Here is a 20,908-nt window from a genome sequence, read left to right as displayed (position 1 = left end):
AATAATGCTGCTGAACAAGAAAGAGGAGTACCTCGATTGGTCATAAATTATAAACCTCTTAATAAAGTCCTTAAATGGATTGGATATCCTATTCCTAATAAAAGGGATTTATTAAATCGTATTAATAATGCAAAAATATTCTCTAAGTTTGACTTAAAGTCGGGATATTGGCAAATACAAATTGAAGAGAAGCATAGATATAAATCTGCTTTTGTTATTCCATTTGGACATTACGAGTGGAATGTAATGCCTTTTGGATTAAAAAATGCCCCTTCTGAATTTCAAAATATCATGAATGAGATATTTATTCCTTATGCGGATTTCATCTTATCATATGTAGATGATATTTTAATCTTTTCTCAAAATTTTGACCAACATGTTAAACATTTAGAAATTTTTAAAAACTTAGCGATACAAAATGGTTTAGCAGTATCTGCGCCTAAAATAAAATTATTTCAAACCCAACTTGGATTTTTGGGTCATAATATTCATAAAGGAACTATAGTTCTAATAGATAGAAGCATTGAATTTGCTTCTAAATTCCCTGCTATTATTACTGATACTAAACCATTACAAAGATTTTTGGGATCTTTAAATTATATTGTAGATTATCATAAAAATCTAACCCATGACACTACTATTTTATATAGTAGATTAAAAAAGAATGCTAAACCTTGGACAGATTAGCATACTAAAGCTGTTAAAAGAATAAAAACCAATGTAAAATGTTTACCTTGTACTCATTTTACGAATACTGATTGTGTTCGCTGGAAAAATCGTTGCTTTCTTTACTGATTCCATTGCAATCTTGAATAACAGTTTTTCGGTTACAAAAGATCCGGTCTTTTTTAGATCCGGTTACAATGAAAATCAACTTACATATCTATGCTGCAAATGGATCATGGCCGCTAACGACCCCGTCCCCCTGCGGTCGATTGAGGATCTGAAGACAGAAGCTGCATCGCCGCGAGGATAGTTCGAGACGATGTATTGGAACGAAGGAGACGCGAGAAGAAGCTCGCTGGTCCCTCAGGCAAAGGTAAGCAGAAAATGAGGGAAATAGAAGAAGAGTCATTTGCTTCTGAAGAGGAAACTTCCGAAGAAGGTGAATTCGCTGCTGGTGTTGCTACAGAAGTCAACAGTGGTTTTGAGGAAAACGCGGCAGGTTTGTCTGAATCTTTTTGTAAAGAACTATGGGACTTGTCGATTGCTGATCGAGCTCGTCGACTTAAAGCTCGTAAAAAATGGAGAATTTTGCCTACTTACAATAGGATGATTGTTGAACTTTCAAATGTAGATTCCGAGGAGGAAGAGGGAGGTGGCCTCGTTACCCGTGCCCGATCTCGGACCATAGCTCAAGCGGGATCGCAAGTTGAGCCACCTGCCATATCCATACAAGATAGACCTGTGGATCTCCAAGAGACCCGGCCCACGAAAAGGTTAAAGTTAACCATCAAGCGCCCCACTAAACTTCAGACTTCTCAAACGGAGGCGATCGGCGATGCACCCGTTACCCTACGAGTTGATGGCGGCTTCTTGATCACCTCCTTCTGTAGCTTCCGACGGGCTTCTTCGGCTTTGGCCCGTACTTGTGCCGATAATGCGCGGCGTTTGCGGATACGCTCCTCCAGCGTCGTACGGTTCCGTTTGACCCGGACCCACTCCATCGTTGATGGCTTGGAGGAACCACTCTTCACTTGATGTTGAGGCTGTTTGCCTCGTTTGTTCTTCAGATCCGCATGGTAACGGACCCCGTCAACAGACTCCATGGCCTTGGCGAACTGCTTCGCGAGGCGTTGGCGCTGCCTCTGGCGAGCTCTCTTAGAGAGAATCACCACGCCTTCGACGGCGGATTTGACCTGCTTCGAGGCCGGTAGGACTTCACCTGACGCAACTTCGGCGTCGAATGGGGTGAGGTCGTCGTTGGTGGCTTCAACTTCTTCGCCCCAACGGACTTTTCTCCTGGAGGAGAACTTCTGGAATTTCTTGGACTTACGGGGGGAGGTTAATCCAGATGAGGACATGTACTCCTCGTACTTCTGCTGGTCGAACTCATACTCGACCTCCTCCACGACCGGGATCGAGATCCGCGGCTGCGACGCTCCGATCTCGGCAGCGAGATCGGTGGCTCCCACTGTGGTCGCCAGATTGTTCGCTGGAAAAATCGTTGCTTTCTTCATTGATTCCATTGCTATCTTGAATAACAGTTTTTTCGGTTACAAAAGATCCGGTCTTTTTTAGATCCGGTTACAATGAAAATCAAAAATAAAGAAAATTAAAAATTACAACTTTTTCTCTTTCGTCGAACAAATCGCGAGCTCCTGTTATTCGGTCACTCGCTTTGGTGGGTTGTTTGCCTGCGCCGGGGTTGTTTGCCGTGGACCACCGCGCGATCTAGATCCGAGCAGATCTACGCAGTATAACGGGTATTATTTCACCAAGGAAATAATAGCCGGAGGGATTATTTCACCAAGGAAACAATCGCTCGAATCTCGGGATCAAAGACCAAGCTTTGATCCGGAGTGTAACAACGTAGATCTGAGATCTCGATCCCCTCGAACTCCTGCCTTTTGTCTTGCGGGTGCTCGCCAAGAATCAGATCTGGACGTCCAAGTCTTCAAGCCTTCAAAAACTCCAAGATGAGGTCTCAATCCGGCAGAGTTTCGGCTCTCCAAAAGTTCTTCCCAAAGTCCTCTAAAATTTTGGATGACCCCGCCTATTTATAGGCAACCAGATCTGTGCATTTGGCACAGATCTGGGCGGCCACCTCAGGGTGGCTCGGCTCATGCCGAGCCACCCTGATTGGTCTGAAATCGATTCGTTGACTTGATTCCTGATTTGGAAGTCTGGATCCCGATTAGGCAGTAAATCGGCTTTGGTGTCTGAGTTCGAATCCGTTATATGGTTGGATGACTCGTTGACTCCCTGGACCGTTGGTTTGATTCCGCACGCGAGTGGATTCATTCCGTTGTTCACGTGCGGTTCGTCAACTTCGTAGCCTTGTTAATCCGCTTCGTTGCGTGTCACTTGGCTTCGGTGTTGTGGACTGACGTTCGTGCTTAGATACGTCGCCCGATGGTTCATTAGTTCGTGTTGAGCCGTGTTAAGGGACCTATAAGCAATTTTATATGCCTACAGATACCCCCTCCAAAGTTTTCCAGCCTCGTTCTTTTATAGAAGAGTCTGGAATACTTTGGATATGACTGTCCCAACCTTCAATCGGTGTAACGGGATCTTGGAATGGCTTCTGTTCTCGATTCCTTCAATCCTCCAGGCTATTCGGTGCTTTGTCGAATGCTTGAGAGGGTTCCGGTGCTGCATTTATTGTCTGACCGTTGTCGGAATTTTGAATTTGAAGTCGATTCTTGATTTCATGGCTTTTTAGCTCGAGTTAGTTGCTTCAACATGGAATTAACCATCGGTTGACGGCTTCGAATCCTCATTGTGACGCGTTGTCCGGCGTTTAACACAGTTTATACTCGTAAGTATTTTGGAGTCTACACAGTTTAAGCTCTTAAGGAGTTGGAGCGGGGAGGTCTAGTTTATACTCATACACTCCTGGGAGTTATGTTAAGTTATCCTTAAGAATATTTTTTAGAAAAATATTCTCCAGAAACTTCTCAACAAAGAGGAGGGAATAGTTTATACTTGTATACCTTATTGGAGTATTCTTTAGGTTCGAATAATCTGAACCGGCCCAAAAAATGTGCCAAAAAGGCAGTATTTGGGTTCAAAAATCTCTCTGACCCTTCCAAATATATGGTAGAGGGGTTAAATAGGTGAAGGACTGAACCGTAGGTTGATCAAAAGTCGCTTCAATGCTTAATTCAGCTCCAATTTGAATTCTGGTTCAAATTTGGTTCAAACTGGTTCAATTTGGCTCAGACTGGCTCATTCTGGTCTGGTCTGGTCCAGCCAGGTTCAATCTGGCTCAATTTGGCTCATTCTGGCTCAATCTGGCTCATTCTGGCTTAATCTGGCTCAACCTGGCTCAATCTGGCTTGGTCTGGTTCAGCCCTGGTCTGGTCTGGTTCAGCCAGATCTGGTTCAAGGCTATAAAAGGGGTTTTTTCTTTTTTTTTTCTTTTTCTTTTTTTTCTTCCTCTCTTCCTAGGGATATTGAAACTGACTACGGTTTGATGTTTTAAGGACCACAGTTGACCAGGATGAAGAGTTCCGTCCCCCTCCCCAGGCGAGACCTTCGATTATTATCCCTGCTGCTAGGCGGAAGAGATTAGCCCGCAAGCAGCGCGTAGCTTCCCGAGCATCTGATATGGACTTGGCTGGTGATGATCCTGCAGGCGACAGAGGTAACATCTACTTTGTAGATCATTCTCTTGATCGTTTAGATTTTTAGGCTCATGCTTTCCCATTCCATGCAGGAGAGCGCGAGGAAGGGGAGATGAGTTTTGATCCTGCTCCTCATGAGTTTGTATCTTCTGGTGAGCCTGACTCACCTTACCAGGTAGAGTCCCGATTCCGTTCCTGTGTCTCCTGGTGAGCCTGACCCGCTGCCCCAGTTAAAAAGGCCTACAGGGGTTGCCGACATTAGGGAGGATAGCAATGTAGGACCTGATTCCGCAGATCCAGGTACATCTACTATTGACAATGTATCTTTTAGATGGTATACAAAAGAATTTGTGCATCCTCTAATCATCTCTGTACATCTTGCTTCTTCAGATAACTTGCAGGAGGCATACGTGGATTTTGGGAATAAAGAGGCTAACGCATCCATAAGGGGTAACTCATTTTTGTTGGTTGTAGTCTCTTTATTCTTCTTTGGTACTTATATTCTTTTACGTCAGATTTCTCTATTGATGATTTTGACGAGGAAGGCTTGATCGCGGAGACTCCTACACTCCACTTCATGTATAGCTCTCCTCAATTTGATGGCCAGTTACCCGGAGATATATTTTCCGAGCCTACGTTCGATAAGAATCTTGAGGATGATTCTTTCGAAGGTATATGCCTCCTCCCAAATTAATTATAGGACTAGCCAATTTTGACTAATGCAGCTATAATGTGATGCCTTTTGTTATTAATGACGACCTGCCACAATGTTGAATATGTGGACGGGTGTTCTTTTTAACGGTTAAGAACTAACCGGCAGCGCAGGTTAAGCGCAGACTTATCCTTGCTTAGGTTTCAGGATAAAATACCCCAGAATCAGACTCTGGTGTCTTTTTGTGCGGAAAAAGACTAAACCGGCAGCGCGTGTTAGGCGCAGACTTATCCCTGCTTAGGATTCGGGATAAACTTCCTAGGATGAATCCTAGATTGATAGATTCTTAGAAAAGGTTGGTGCGGGAAAGGAAGAATTTTATATTCTATTTCCCGGTCTTCTTTTAGGGTGAAGGCGAACCCGAAAACAAGGAAGGAAGAATTTTATATTCTATTCCCTGATTCTGGAAAGGAAGAATTTTATATTCTATTTCCAGCGAAGAAGAAACTAGAAGTGGGGTGTCCACTCCGAGAATCTGGAAAATTTAGATAAACTTGCCTTTTATAGGATGAGTTATCTAAACTGAAAATGGGTTCTTCGTTTATCGAAGTGGAATTTTCAACTCCGGTTATAACCATGAACAAGGTTTAACCAAAGAGAAAAAGGGAAGGAGTTCTTTCGTTTATCGAAAAGGGACTCCGAACTGAAAGTGGACCTCTTGTTCATGGAGAGAATCAAGAGGGCCAGAAAAACATTTTTGGTGGACTCACTGTCAATTGAAATTGATCAGTGAGGGATTTTGGTGGTGACAATGATTTTGGGTTATCCTCTAGAATATTAAGTGTAATATTCTTCGAGGAACTTCCCGGTAAATGAGTTATCCTGAATGTACTAGGGATAGTACTTTTTCAGGAACTTCCCATTTATTGGCATTAATTGCCTGGCGCCCTCTTGAGTAATCAGGCGATATGCGCCGTTTGAATAGACTGTGTCTATTACAAACGGTCCTTCCCATTTGGGTTCGAATTTACCTTTCTTCTTGGAGGTGAGAATTATTGGTCGGCGAGCAGCGAGGACCAGATCTCCTTCCTTGAAGCTTCTCTGTCGGACTCTTTTGTTAAAAGCCCTTGACATCCTGGCTTGGTAAAACTCGATGTGTTGTTGAGCCTCCAAACGCTTTTCATCCAGCCTCTCGAGCTCTTCGAGACGCTTCTGATGTTGTTCCTCCGTCGTCATCTCCGTTGCGAGGGCGATCCGAAGGGACGGAATCTGAATTTCCAGCGGTAGCACAGCTTCACATCCGTATACCAGCGAATACGGGGTAGCTCCCGTAGGCGTGCGTATGGTGGTGCGATAAGCCCAGAGTGCTTCACCGAGTTTATCGTCCCAGTCTCGTTTATTGGTCTTCACGAGCTTGGACAGGATCTTAATGATCGTCTTGTTAAACGCTTCAGCTAATCCGTTCGCAGCGGGGTAGTAAGCTGTCGACGAAACATCTTCGATTTTGAACTTGTCGCAGAATCTGACGAAGGCATTGCTTATGAACTGTGGACCGTTGTCATGAATGATCCTTCTTGGCACGCCGTGTCGGTAAATGACATGATGCTTGATGAAATTGATGACGTTGTTCGTCTTCACTTCTCTAAGCGGAATCGCTTCAGCCCACTTTGAGAAATAATCTGTGATCGCGAGGATGAACCGATCACCTTTGACTGAAGGGGGAAAAATAGGACCGACTATGTCCATGCCCCAAGTCTCGAACGGCCAAGACGTGGTTGACGTGTGCAACTGCTCTGGTGGTTGATGCATATAATTCGCATGTATCTGGCAAGCGTGGCATTCTCGTGCGTATTCGATTGCGTCACGAACCATCGTTGGCCAGAAATATCCCATCCTCCTGATGCGATCATACAGTTTGGGACCGGGCTGATGCGCACCACATTCTCCTGCGTGTGCTTCCTTAAGAACTTCTTCTGCTTCTTTGTTCGAAAGGCATCGGAGTAATAAACCATCGTATCCCCTACGGTATAACGTATGGGTCTCGGCATTATAAAAGAATCTTGGCGCTCTTCGGCGAATTGATTCCCTTTCTTTTACGTCTTCTGGCAGAATACCATACTGGACGTAGTCAATGATGGGAAAACGCCAATCTCGGGACTCAGACCCAATTTGAGTTGAATTCACCTCCTTGGCGTTTACGTTTCCGTCATCTTCCTCTTCAATATCCCTACTGTATATGGGTACGCAGAGTTGATGCGTCCGTACTGTGACTAACAGCTCAGCTTCGGGAGGCTGTGCCAGTGATACTGCTAGTGCCGCCAGTGCGTCTGCATAAGCGTTCTGGAGACGAGGGATATATTCGATGAAGAATTCTTCGAAAGATTCTGCCATTTTGATGGCTTCCTGGTGGTACGGGATCAGGTCTTGATTCCTGACTTCATACTCACCGCGAACTTGGTTGACTATCAATTGCGAATCTCCAAAAGCTTCGAGATATTCGACCCCCAGCTCCTTGGCGAAACTGAGTCCAATGAGAAGTGCATTGTACTCGGCCACGTTATTGGAACACGGATCAGTCAATGAATAAGCTCGGGGCATTACATGCTTTCCCGGGGAGATTAAGACGACTCCAACTCCAGAGGAGACGGTGGGACATCCCGGGGTTATTACCCTATTAACTGCTCTTGAAGCACCATCAAAATATAATTGCCATACTTGCTGGTGCGATGTAGTGTTAACCTCGTGGGTTTCATCCGGCAAGTCATATATACTTCTTCATATACTTCTGCCGCATCTGCGGTCGGGTTTGCCGCCAAAAGATCACAAATCGCTTGTCCCTTGACCGACTTTTGCTGTTTGAAGTGCAAATCATACTGGGACAAGAGGATGGCCCATTTTGCCAACCGCCAATTCATCGAACCCGGTTGCGTCATAAATACTGGCACGGGATTAACGTTGGAGATAACGTAAATTGTTTGTCCCACTAAGTAATGCCGCATCTTTTGCACTGCAAACACCAACGCGAGACATTCTTTCTCAATCATCGGATATCGAGACTCAGCGCCCACCAAAGTCCGACTTAAATAATAAACTGCCTGTTCGTGACCATTATCATCGTCTTGTGCTAACAAAGCACTTATCGAATGGTTCATCGCCTTGATGTAAATCAAGAACGGTTTACCAGATTTCGGTGCAACGAGAACAGGAGGGTTCGCCAGATACGTTTTGATATCTTCGAATGCTTTTTGGCAGGCATCGTCCCAAATGAATGACACCTCTTTCTTGTTTAGCTTAGAAAATGGTTGGCACTTCCCAGAAAGGTTTGAGATGAATCGCCGGATGTAAGCTAGCCGCCCTTGCAATCCTCTGAGTTCTCTTAGGTTCCTCGGAGGCTGCAACTCATGTATCACCTTTACCTTATCGGGATCGATATGTATACCCTTAGTGGTAACGACGAACCCAAGGAATTTTCCGCTGGACATTCCAAGGAAGGATTTTGTGGGGTTCATCTTTAATTGATGGCTCCGCATGAGATCGAACATCGTCTTCAAGTCCTTGATGTGATCTTCTTTGTTGCGGCTTTTTACAACCAAATCGTCGACGTAGCACTCGACTGTTTTCCTGAGATGTTCTTGGAAAATCTTAGTCATCGCTCGCTGGTATGTGGCGCCGGCATTCTTCAGACCGAAAGGCATCACCGTATAGCAGAAGACGCCGAGGGGTGTTCTAAACGCTGTATGCTTCTCGTCATCCGGGTGCATCTTGATTTGGTTATACCCCGAAAATCCGTCCATGAAGGACATCCTCTCGAATCCACATGTATTATCGATAATAACATCCGTGATTGGGAGAGGAAAATCGTCTTTTGGACATGTTTCATTCAGGTTCCTGAAGTCGATGCAAATCCTGATTTTGCCATTCTTCTTCATGACGGGAACGATGTTGGCTAACCAGTCTGGATGTTGTTCCTCTCGGATAAATCCTGAATCGATCAACTTCTTAACCTCTGCCTCAATGGCTTCCATAATCTGCGGACGAAACCGTCTTTGCTGTTGCTTGACAGGTTTGGCATCCGGCTTGATATCGAGGCGGTGCATTGCGACATTGGGGTCGAGCCCTGGCATGTCTTCATAATTCCATGCGAAGACGTCGATATATTCCCTGATGAGAGCAATCAATTCCTCCTTCTCATCTGGGGGAAGACTGTCGCTGATGAATATAGGCTTTGGGTTAGCTTCATCACCCATGTTAATCTGGACTATTTTATCTTCAGTGGGTGGTTCTCTTTGCTCGAACCTATCGCCATATTGCATATTCAGATGGTGAACCCACGGGTCTTCCCATGTTGGCATTTGATCGTCGTCTTCCATTGTGGACGGATCAGCTGTAGTCATGTTCGCCATTAGGGTTTTGAAAACGGTAATAGTCATCGGGTTTTCCTTTTGGTACGTATGCCACTTTGACTGGGATACAGGATCCTCGATCGAAGTATAAACCTTCTCCGAGTGTGAAATTGTATCCTTGTTTTTCCATGAGCATGCGCGCTTCCGGACTATACTTAGATAAATGCAGACCCGATTTGTCTTCATCCTTGTCTTCTCTTAGGAAATGATCTGGCAACGGAAGATTTTCTCCTTTACCATAAATCACTTCCTTTTGTCCCCCTACCTTGGTAGGAATAATTCGGGTTGTTCCGAAAGAATGCTGGAGACTTCTCTTCGTCACATAAGATGACCGGAGCGGCATACACAAATTTGGGTTATCATATAATCCCTTTATCGCATCATTAAGAGACAAGGAGTACTCTAAATCATGATTTATTTCAATATCAGCAAGTTGCCAGTTACAACCGCCATCTGACGATTGTTCATCGTCAAGATTGATTACAAAGGGTACAATGTCATTTAAAACAAAACCGCCATTGTAATCGAATCCGGCCTCGGAATCAGCTTCTTCTCCGCTGTCCGTGCCTTGGATCGATGGTTCCGTGTCAGATTCGTTACCATAAAGGAGAGAATCAGTGAAGTAATTCTCATACCCTTTGAATGGTTGCTTATCTGCGACCACCGTCCTGACCCTTCCATCAGTGTCGATATATTTCAGACACTGATGTAAGGTGGAGGGAACTATAACATTACTATGGATCCAAGGCCGACCCAATAGTAAATTATAGGATGTCTCAGCATCTATCACGTAACACATGACCTCCGTCTTCAGATCGTCTATTTGGCATTTTATTCGAATCTTCCCCAAAGGCCTTGACCCGCTGGTGTTGAATCCATAAATGACCGTGCTTGTAGACGCCAATTTGCTGACTGGAATGCCAAGGCTATGCATTAGGCGAAGTGGCATAATGCTCACAGCGGAACCCGGATCTACTTGGATTCGGTTGACCTCGCTGGAACCAATGTACCCGACAAAATACAATGGCCGATCATGGTTTGAATTCTTCGTCTGCATGTCTTCTTTGGTGAAGGTGATGCAGGGAATGTTCTTAGCTGCCACATTGCACTGTTGAGCTAACAGTTCTAGTTCCTCAGGCGCCGGTTTGATCCGAGTGAGGAATGCTTTCCGGTTCTTCAGACGACGGCTTGATTCGAGTCAAGAAAGCTTCAGAGTCATTCAAGGCTTCCTGCAATGCTTTCCTTGTGTCTTTTGATAGACGCAATAATTCATATAGGGTTATCCTGGCTGGTATATTAGCTAACTGCGCCATGATGTCAAAATGGGGCGGAGAGCTTGCCTTTCCCGGTTTGTCTCTCCCAATCGGATGATTGAATCGAGACTGCCTCGGGTTTTGGACTTCTTGGTGTAGAGGCTCTTTTCCTTTCTCCTTTTGCTGGACTTTCTCCGTAGCTACAGGTGTTGGGGGAGTCGCGACAATTCCCAGTTCTGCCAACGTCTTTGAGGGAACGGTTTTGTTTGCTCCCAGTTGCTCAGAAGCATCCGGATATTTGTAGTGATATTCATTCCCACTCCGTGTTGCAAAGGTCTCCTGTTCATCTTCAGAAAGCGGGAAGGCTGGGATTTCCTCGTCGTCTTTTCCTGGAATAGCAAAAGCTCCATAACAAGACTTACCTTTTCCTTTTGACCTCTTTTTGGAAGAGGCTCCGGTCCATTGTTCATCTCCAACCAAATCTGGATGAACCCAAAGAATCTCACCATTCGGGGCCGTGTGTGGTACAAGTCCCTTCTGGCGCTGTTTATGAGGATCATCGTTCACGGTCTTCACCGTTGCATTTATTACCGGCTCATGCTGGAACCAGTTCAAGGGAACAGAACCGAAGCTAATCGATACTGCATTTGCACCCACCTTCTTCTCCTTAGGTTGTTTCATAGTGATGACCCCAACATCAATCAAAGCTTGAATTTTATCCTTAAGGGCGTAGCACGACTTGGTAGGGTGGTGAACTGCTCTGTGGAACGCGCAATATTTCGGGTCATTAACCCTTTTGGCGTCTTCCTGATCTTGGATTGGCGGCAACTTAATCTTATTGTTTTCTATAAGGTATTTAAAAATACCGGGAACTTCATCTTCCTTGAATGAGTAAACCTTCGGGAATTTTGGTTCCGAAGTCTTCTGTTTTTGAGGCTGTTGTTGCCACCGTGACTGTTGAGGCGCCCTCTGCTGCTGCTGTTGCGGTTGCGCTTGCACTTCAAATGTTTGGTTCGCATCTACTGCATTCACCTGTGCTTTCCCTTTTCCCTTAGGGACAAAATTTTGTTGCGGGGCTGGTGCCGTCGTTTGACCTCTTTCGGCTTTTTTTCTCTTGAGGAAACGTTCGGCTCTTTCCCCTCGGACCTTCAAGTCTTTCCAGGTCTTAGATGGTGCCATTCCCATAGCTTCAAGAATATCCAATGAAAGATTGTTATGACAAGTCTCCAGAATAAAGTCTTCACTAATCGGATCCCTACAATTCATGGCCTTGTTTCGGAATCGCTTAATGAAATTCTCTACTAACTCTCCGTCCTTTTGTTTCTCATCAAATAATGTCCCGATCGAGACCTCAGTGTCGTCGTCAAAGAAATTTGTGAGAAACATATCCTCCATGTCATCCCAACTGGCGATGCTCCCCGGCTTGAGGCGGCGATACCAATCGAAGGCTGCTCCGCGAAGAGTGCCGACGAATGACCGTACCATCAGAGGTTCGTTCCCGGAGATTATTCCCAAATGAGACTTGAAGTATATTAAATGCTGCGTGGGGGAACCCTTTCCATCAAATGGCGTGAAATTGATCAAATTGAATTTTGCTGGATACGGGATTGATTCCCACTCCCTTGGGTATGGGCACGGTATTCCAGACCTTTTCACTTCCTGAGCATTCATCAACGCATTGATCTTGCTCTCCAAATCCCTCATCTTCTTGTCTTCACTCGTATCTGTCTTCGAGTGGTTTCGGGGAGAGGTAACGTGGTCCTCTTTCGTATTGTTATCATCCGAAGGGCCACCCCCATTATTGTTATTGACGGGAGGGGTGTTCATGTTGACATTATCCTCCCCTTCTCGATCATTATCAGCTTGGTCAGGATTGTTACGACGGCTAGTCTCTCCTTGATGAGTTGTCAATATCGCAATCTGTTGGTCATGCATTTCTCTCATCTGCTGCATGGCCATTTCCATTTCGAACTTGAAGTTTTCCTTCTGCTTAGTCAGGGCATCCTCAAGTATTTTGGCCATCTGTTCAGTGCTAATCATAAGTGACTCATAAGACTGTCCTGCACTTGATGCGGTGTCATCGGAGGCCATCGCCGAGCAAGCATCCGAGCCGGCATCCGAGTATACCTCCGAAGTTTCATCTTCTGAAGGAAGTCCCTTCTGTATTCTTTGGTAGTTCTTTCGCCTACTGGTCCCTGTTCGCAATCGAGTCATACGTTGGGACACTTCGGTGAACTGATCCGGACTGAAGTGTCGTGTTGACTTTCCTCTTCCGGTCATGTTAACAGATACTTTTAGAAATTCATCATCTTGGAGAACAACTCTCTTCTTTCGGAAACGTCTTGGTCTGGATTCAGACGTTTTGGTGGAGATTCTTTCAAATACTGAAACTCTCTCCGGGGTGGTCTTGGAACAGCAACATTCTGACAACACTGCCTTGATGATTTTGGCACATGGACAGTGAGAATCTGTTTTCCGGGCACTCATTTTCCTGGATTTGTTCGCACCCCCAGCTTGATAGTACAACTCGTCAGTTTGATGACTGGAGCAACCTATCGTGTGTTGGCACGACTTCCCAGGTATAACGTCTTCGTCTGACGAGTACGTTTTCTTCTGAGGATACAACGCTTTGTTGGCATTTTCAGGAGTCGCATGTCTAAGGCGACGTTTTTGTGAATGTCGGCCCTTAACAGGCTCCTGGATTTCAACACGCAGTCCAATGCGGTCATTTACGGGACTTTTCCCGTTATACCTTCTCTTCCACTGCTTAGGATGACGACCTCCAGCCTGACAATGTGCTCGAGATTCATTCAATCGGCCTAAGCGCTCTTTGACCGGAGTTTTGCCCCGATCATCGGGTGAAGGGCCAAGGCGATCTTTGATGGTCATCTTGAAATGGGACAAATCCACACTGTCACAAATCTCAACCGGAGGTGCGGAACTCGATGGAATCGAAGAAATAGGTGCAGGACACTTTCTGCCTTGAATCTGTTGCGGGTCAGACTTGGGTGACCCGCAAGTTGGAAGGTCGGATTTGGACGACCCGCAAGTTGGAAGGTCGGATTTGGACGACCCGCAAGTTGGAAGGTCGGATTGGAGTGACCTGCGTTTTGGCGGGTCAGATTGAAGTGACCTGCGTTTCGGCGGGTCGGATTGAAGTGACCCGCGCTTTGGCGGGTCGGATTGAAGTGACCCGCGATTTCGCAGGTCGGATTGGAGTGACCCGCGTTTTCAGGGGTCGGATTGGAGTGACCCACGATTTCGCGGGTCGGATTGGAGTGACTGACGTTTCTCGACATTTTTGGCCGCCGTTTTAGACTTTGGCCTCCATACTTGCTGCAGTCTTTGTGGTTTATGTTCCACTCCTTCTTTCTCCAATTTCTTGGCCTCTTGCACCAGAATTTTTGCTTGTGCAAGCAATGCGCGGCGTTTGTGAATCCGCTCTTGAAGAGTTGATCGGTTCCTTTTGACGCGAACCCATTCGTTCTTCACTGGTTTAAAAGAGGGGCTGTCCACTCTCTGTTGTGGTGGTTGGCGCCTTCTACTTTTCAGATCCGCCTCATAGCGGACTCCATCAACTGGTTCCAAGGCTTTGGCCAGTTGGCGTGCGAGGCGTTGACGTCGCCTCTGACGTGCTCTCTTTGATAGAGTGGGCACATCCTCAACAGTCGACCCTTTGCTTAAGGGGTTCAGATCTGTAGTTTTAGCCTCGTCGGATGCCGACGGGGCGTTGTAAGCCACGGGTGCAGCGGTGGCGGGAAGATCTTCTTCTTGGGCTTCTGCAGTTGAAGTCCAGCGGGTCTTCCTGGAGTAGGCCTTCCTGGATTTGCGAGGAGAGGCCGATCTACAAGTACTCCTCGTACTTCTGCGGGTCGAACTCATATTCGCCCTCCGTTTCAACCGGGATCGGGATCCGAGGTTGCGACACGTCAGCCTTCGCAGAAAGGCTGTCGGCTCCCACTGTGGTCGCCAGTTTGTTTTCGTCGAAAGTCACCTTAGTCATTGATTTCATTAAACTTTAAGCGTTACAAATGAATTCAAATAACAAAAGAACAAAAGATTACAACTTTCTTGAAAATAAACGCAAGATCCGTTTATCGGCTCTTGCTTGCGTGGGTTCTTCGCCGGTGCCGGGGTTTATCCGTGGACCGCCTTAGATCTGGATCCGGTTGATGAAAAATTTGGCAGAGCTTCGTACCCTCACCAAGGGGGTATTTGCTTGAAGTCCTGGAATCGACAAAGCGATATCAGGGCTCTTCTCGAGATTAAGACAAAGCCTAATCTCAAGGAAGGACGTACGAGCTTCGATCCTTCGACGGCTTCTCCTTTGTCCGAAGTTCGCCGGGATCTCGCTGTCCTTTGCTGAATTTCGTGCTCCTTCACTCTCCAATCCAGCAGCACCTCGTCCTTTGATAAAATTCCAGATCCAGAAAATGGAGGCCTTGGTTCATATTTATAGGCCTCAAAATGCGGTTATTTGGATAAACAAGGGATTTGCTCTATCTTTAGTCAACAGCAGCCTAACCACGTTTGAGGATGATCTCAAGTCAGTTAAGAACCCCTGGAACCGATAAACCCTGCAAAAACCAATTAAAACCGGCAAACGTGTTTGGGACATTAGACTGTGCGCGCAGAACAATCTGACCCAGCGCTCGCGCGGGTCGGATAATCCGACCCGCGCTGCCCGCGGGTCGGAATCATCCGACCCGCGCTTGCGCGGGTCGGATTGATCCGTCCCGCGCTTGCGCGGGTCGGATTGATCCGTCCCGCGCTTGCGCGGGTCGGATTGATCCGTCCCGCGCTTGCGCGGGTCGGATCATTCCGTCCTGCGCTTAGCGCGGGTTCGCCGACTTTCTCCCTTTTTTTTGGTTTCTTTCTTCCGGGACTTGTTCTTGTTGCGTATTCGTTCGATTTGTTGACTTGTATGCTTCATCGCGAGACCAATCGTCGAACACGCGTTGGTTAACATACGCGTGCTGATCGATGCGCGCGGGCTGATTGACGTGCGTGCGTTGACTGGCGCGCACGAGGTGATTTGACGTGCACTCGTTGACTGGCGCGCACGAGTTGGTTGACGTGCGCGCGTTGACCGACGCGCACGAAATGATTTGACGTGCGCGCGTTGACCGGCGCGCACGAGTTGGTTGACGTGCGCGCGTTGACCGGCGCACACGAGTTGGTTGACGTGCACGCGTTTGACCGGCGCGTACGAGTTGATTCGACGTACGCGCGTTGACCGACGCGCACGGGCTGATCGACGTGCGCGCGTTGACTGGCGCGCACGAGTTGATTGACGTGCACGCGTTTGACCGACGCGCACGAGTTGGTTTGACGAATCTTCTTGACTCGCCCATTCATTGCTTCGAGTTTCGTGTGGGCTCTCGTAGACAATTTTAGACGCCTACATAGTATACACAGTTTAAGCTCTTAAGGTATTGGAGCATGGTGGTCCCAAGTGTCGGGGCTACAGGACCAACTGTTAAAGCTGATTCATCTGCATTTGTGGATCTTATCTTAATGTTGTTGGATAATCGAGTCACGAGACCAACTAACGGAGCTGATGCGTCAATGACTCACACTTATAGAATTTTTAGCAAATTCTCAGCCATCAACGGGTTTGATGAGCCTTTACCGACCACCGTTTGAGTCGGGCTAGTATGCAGATTGTTTAGATCCGTTCTGCACATAACGTTGTGTTAAAAGAGTTAACTCTTTTAGTGCTACGACATTGAATACGTAGACTTTGTCTTTCTCACGGGAATAGACTACGCGGCAACGTGAGTTAGACGTAGGCTTAGGATTTTTGGAAAATCCTCAGCCCTCAACGGATTTGATGTGCCTTTACCGACTACCGTTCGAGTCGGGCTAGCAAGCAGATTGTTTACATCCGTTCCGAATGTGACGTTGTGCTAAAGGAATGAACTCCCTTAGACTTGATGCTACGACTTTGAATACGTAGACTTCGCCATTGTTACGGGAATAGGCTACCCGGCAACGCGTGTTAGGCGTTGACTTATCCTTACTTAGGCTTCAGGATAAAATTCCCCAAACTGGAATTCTGGTGTCTTCTTCAATCGGAGAAAGATTAAACCAGCAACGCGTGTTAGGCGTTGACTTATCCCTACTTAGGATTCAGAATAAAATTCCCCGTGCGTGTGAAGTACGGATTTTGGTGTTATTAATAACATGTCACAATATTGAATATGTAGGCTTTTGTCCTTTTTACGGTTAAGGACTAATCGGCAACGCGTATTAGGCGTTGACTTATCCCTTCTTAGGATTCGGGATAAAATTCCACATGCGTGTGAGGCACGGATTATGATGTTATTAATAACAACCTGCCATAATATTGAATATATGGTCTTTTGCCCTTTTTACGGTCAAAGGCTAACCGGCAACGCGTGTTAGGCATTGACTTATCCCTACTTAGGATTCGGGATGAAATTCTCCATGCGTGTGAGGCACGGATTATGATGTTATTAGTAACAACCTGCCATAATGTTGAATATGTGGTCTTTTGTCCTTTTTACGGTCAAAGGCTAACCGGCAACGCGTGTTAGGCGTTGACTTATCCCTACTTAGGATTCGGGATGAAATTCCCCATGCATAAAAGGCATGGATTTTTGTTGCTACGATGCTGAATACGTAGACTCGGTCGTTTTTTACAGGAACGAACTACCCAGCAACGCGGGTTAAGCACTGACTTATCCCTACTTAGGCTTCGGGATAAAATACCCCAGACTAGATTCTGGCATCTTTTTCAATCGGTGAAAGACTAAACCGGCAACGTGTATTAGACGTAGGCTTATCTCTATTTAGGAGTCGAGATAAAGTTCCCCGTGCATAGGATGTACGGATTTGAAGTTGAGAATTGTGTCTTTTCTCAGGGTAAAGACGAACCCAAAATGGAAGAGGAAGAATTTTATATTCTATCTCCCGGCACCGAAGAGGAAGAATTTTATATTCTATCTTCAGTTAGAAAAGAAACTTAAAGTGGGATCTCCACCCCCAGAATCCGGAAAGATGAAACTAGGAGTGGGATCTCCACTCCGAGAATCGGAAAGACTCAAGTAACCCTAACTTTTATAGGATTGGTTGCTTGATCCAAGAAAAGAGTTCCTCATTTATTGAGGGGAAATTCCGATTTCGACCCTAACTTTTATAGGTTTGGCTAAAAAAGAAAAAGATGGAAGTCTTTCGTTTATCGAAAGGGATAACTCAATCTTAGTCTTAACTATCTGCAGGTTTGACTAAGTGAAGTTGGAGACAGTCCTAACTTTTATAGGTTTGATTGCTCAATTTGAAAGTGAACATCTCGTTCATGGAAGGAATCGAGAGGGGAATCTAGCTTTGGCCCTAACTTTTGTAGGTTTGACCAAGGAAGCAGTGGAAGTGGGGGTTTTGAGGCGATCTTACCTTTTATAGGCTTGATCGTTCAATTTGAAAGTGGATCTCTCATTCATGGAAGGAATCGAGAGGGGACTTTGGTTGTGGTCCTACCTATAGGAAGGTTTGACCAGGTAGACAGTGAGAGTGGGAGTACAAATCATAGTGGGGGGTTAGTGTTTATCACTTTGTTCATAATTATCAGGTTATCCCTAAGAAAATTACATATAGCGTTCTTCTGGGAACTTCCCATTACATGAATCATCCACCCCCAGCTTCTTTCTTGGAACTGGGTCTGACTTTGTACTCCGTTACATGTCCGGGTTATCCTTAAGAATATTAGCGTAACATTCTCCAGGAACTTCCCATCAACGGTAGGAAACAGTTTAGACTCATATACCTATTGGAGTATCAGGGAGCAGTTTAACCTCATATACCGATTGGGGGATTGAGAAGCAGTTTATACTCGTATACTCTTTGGAGTATTGCCGTTCTTATTTGGCTCATCTTAGCGTTATGACGCCGGCTTCAACCAAGGTTTGGATGCTATTCTTTAAAGTAAAGCAAGACTTGGTGGGATGAAGGATCCTCCTGTGGTACGCGCAGTACTTCGGATCTGCAGTATTGTCGACTTTCTCCTGATTTGTGATGGGCGGCAACTTGATCTTGTTGTTTTCAAGAAGGGTCTCGAAGATGGCTGGAACGTCTTCATCCTTGAATGAGTACTCTTTTTGGAACCTCAGATCCGAACTATTCTGCTGTCTTCGGGACTGCTGTTGTGACGTCTGATTAACATCAACAACTATTGTAGGTGTCTTCCCTTCATTATGGGAAACGAGACCCGGATTCAGAGGGTTAGTCATCGGTTGGCATCTTTCAACCTTCCTCCTTCTAAGGAATCATTCGGCCTGCTCTCCGTGCGCCTTCAACTCTCTCCAGGTATTGAGTGGCTCTACTTCCATAACGTCCAAGATGTTAATGGACAAGTTATTATGACAGGTTTGCAAGACGAACTCCTCCGTGACGGGATCCTTGCAGTTCATTACCTGATTGCGAAAGCGTTTGATGAAGGTATCCACCGACTCTCCGTCTTTTTGTTTCTCATCGAAGAGTGTCCTGATCGATACTTCGGCGTCATCATCGAAGAAATGAGCGAGGAACATGCTTTTCAGGTCTTCCCAACTATTGATGCTTCCGGGCTTGAGGCGGCGGTACCAATCAAAGGCGGGCCCGCAAAGGGTGCCAACAAATGACCGGACCATCAGAGGCTCGTTGCCAGGAATCACTCCCAAATAGGACTTGAAATAGATCAGGTGCTGAGTGGGGGAACCCTTCCCGTCGAACGGCGTGCAAATAGGACTTGAAATAGATCAGGTGCTGAGTGGGGGAACCCTTCCCGTCGAACGGCGTGAAGTTGATTAGGTTGAACTTCGCCGGATACGGAATCAATTCCCATTCTTTCGGGTAAGGACACGGAATGCCGGTCTTCTTTACCTTTTGAGCAGACATTAAAGCATTAATTTTGCTCTCGAGATCCTTCATCTTTTCGTCCTCACCTATATCCTGTTTTGGATAATTTCTGAGAGGAATAATGCGGCCACCCCTAGTGTTATTATCTTTGGCAGAACCACCCCCAGCGTTGTTATCTGTAGGGTGTGCATTTGAACCACACCCAGTGTTTTTGGGAGGTGCATCGGCCATGATGATTTCATCCACTTCTGGATCGCTGTCAACTGCGGCGTTCTGGGTACGACGGCTGGATTCAACTAGCTGATTCGACAAAGCTCGGATTTGTTGGTCGTGCATTTATCTTATCTCCTGCATAGCCATTTCCATTTCGATTTTGAACATTTCTTTCTGCTTGGCTAGAGCATCCTCAATGATTTTGGTTATTTGCCCGGTGTTGATCATGAACACTTCCCGAGCTTGTCCTATGCTAGACGTTGTATCGTCAGAGGCGATTGCGGAATAAGAATCCGAGAGTTCGTCATCGGTATGGATTCCTTCACGAACGCCCTGGTAATCATTATGTCCAACGGCTTCTAGCTGAAGCTGAGATATTCGTTGGGTTATTCCCGAACCGACTCTTCTTCCTGGAGAGAAATTAGGGTTGGAACCACTTGAAACAATCGGAGATTTTCCCTTATTGACCATGTTGATGGTAACTTCTGGGAATTCATCATCTCGAGCAACCGATCCTCTTTGGTGGAAACGCCTTGATTTGGGCTTCGTCGTTCCATCGGAGATCCTCTTGAATACCGAGACCCTCTGTGGAGCGGTCTTGGGGCAGCTACACGCTGATAATACTGCCCTGATAATTTTGATACACGGACAGTGAGAGTCCACTTCCCGGGTACTTCTCTTTCGAGATTTATTCGTACCCCCAGCCCGATAGTACAACTCATCGACGTTGCGGTCAAAACAACCTATCGGCTGTTTACATAAATTCTCAGGTATAACGCATTCTTCTGTTTGACGCGTTTTCCTCTGAGTAAACATTACCTTATTGGCATTTACAGGAGTCACACGTTTGGGATCACACCCTTGTGAGGGTGAAACCTTAACGGGCTCCTGGTTTTCTGCACGCACCCCCAAGCGGGCCGTTATGGAAATTAATTCGTTAGGAGGTTGCGTACGACCCCCAGTCTGGATGTTTGCTCGAAGTTCCTTCAACGGTCTCAAGCTTTCCTTAATAGGCGCTTTGCCTCGATCCTCGGGTAGAGCACCGATGCAATCCTTCAACGGGACTCTAGATTTGGGGAGATCCACGCTGTTATAGGGCTTCGCCGGAGGTGCGAGAGCAATAGGAACGGGATCTGGAGTTGATAAAGGCCGGAGAGAAGCCTCGGATGCTTTTGCCTTAGGCGCTAATTTGACCTTTGGCATCCAACCTTGCTTAGATCTTGGTGGCTTTTTGACCACCTT

General features: G+C 46.2%; 1 protein-coding gene across 1 annotated transcript; it reads left to right on the top strand.

The window, feature by feature from the left end:
• The first annotated feature begins 1,050 nt into the window (after positions 1–1,050).
• LOC109827210 lies at positions 1,051–5,000 on the top strand. The gene is made up of 4 exons (XM_020394175.1): positions 1,051–1,293; positions 4,469–4,589; positions 4,680–4,739; positions 4,805–5,000. Exons 1-4 carry the CDS (start codon positions 1,051–1,053, stop codon positions 4,981–4,983), a joined length of 603 nt encoding a protein of 200 aa, XP_020249764.1. The 3' UTR covers positions 4,984–5,000.
• The last annotated feature ends 15,908 nt before the right edge of the window (positions 5,001–20,908 follow it).

Source organism: Asparagus officinalis, unplaced genomic scaffold, assembly GCF_001876935.1.
Source record: "Asparagus officinalis unplaced genomic scaffold, Aspof.V1 AsparagusV1_Un91, whole genome shotgun sequence".
NCBI classification, from domain to species: domain Eukaryota; kingdom Viridiplantae; phylum Streptophyta; class Magnoliopsida; order Asparagales; family Asparagaceae; genus Asparagus; species Asparagus officinalis.
The sequence above is the reverse complement of the archived record's forward strand: the minus strand, read 5'-3'. Positions and strand labels throughout refer to the sequence as shown.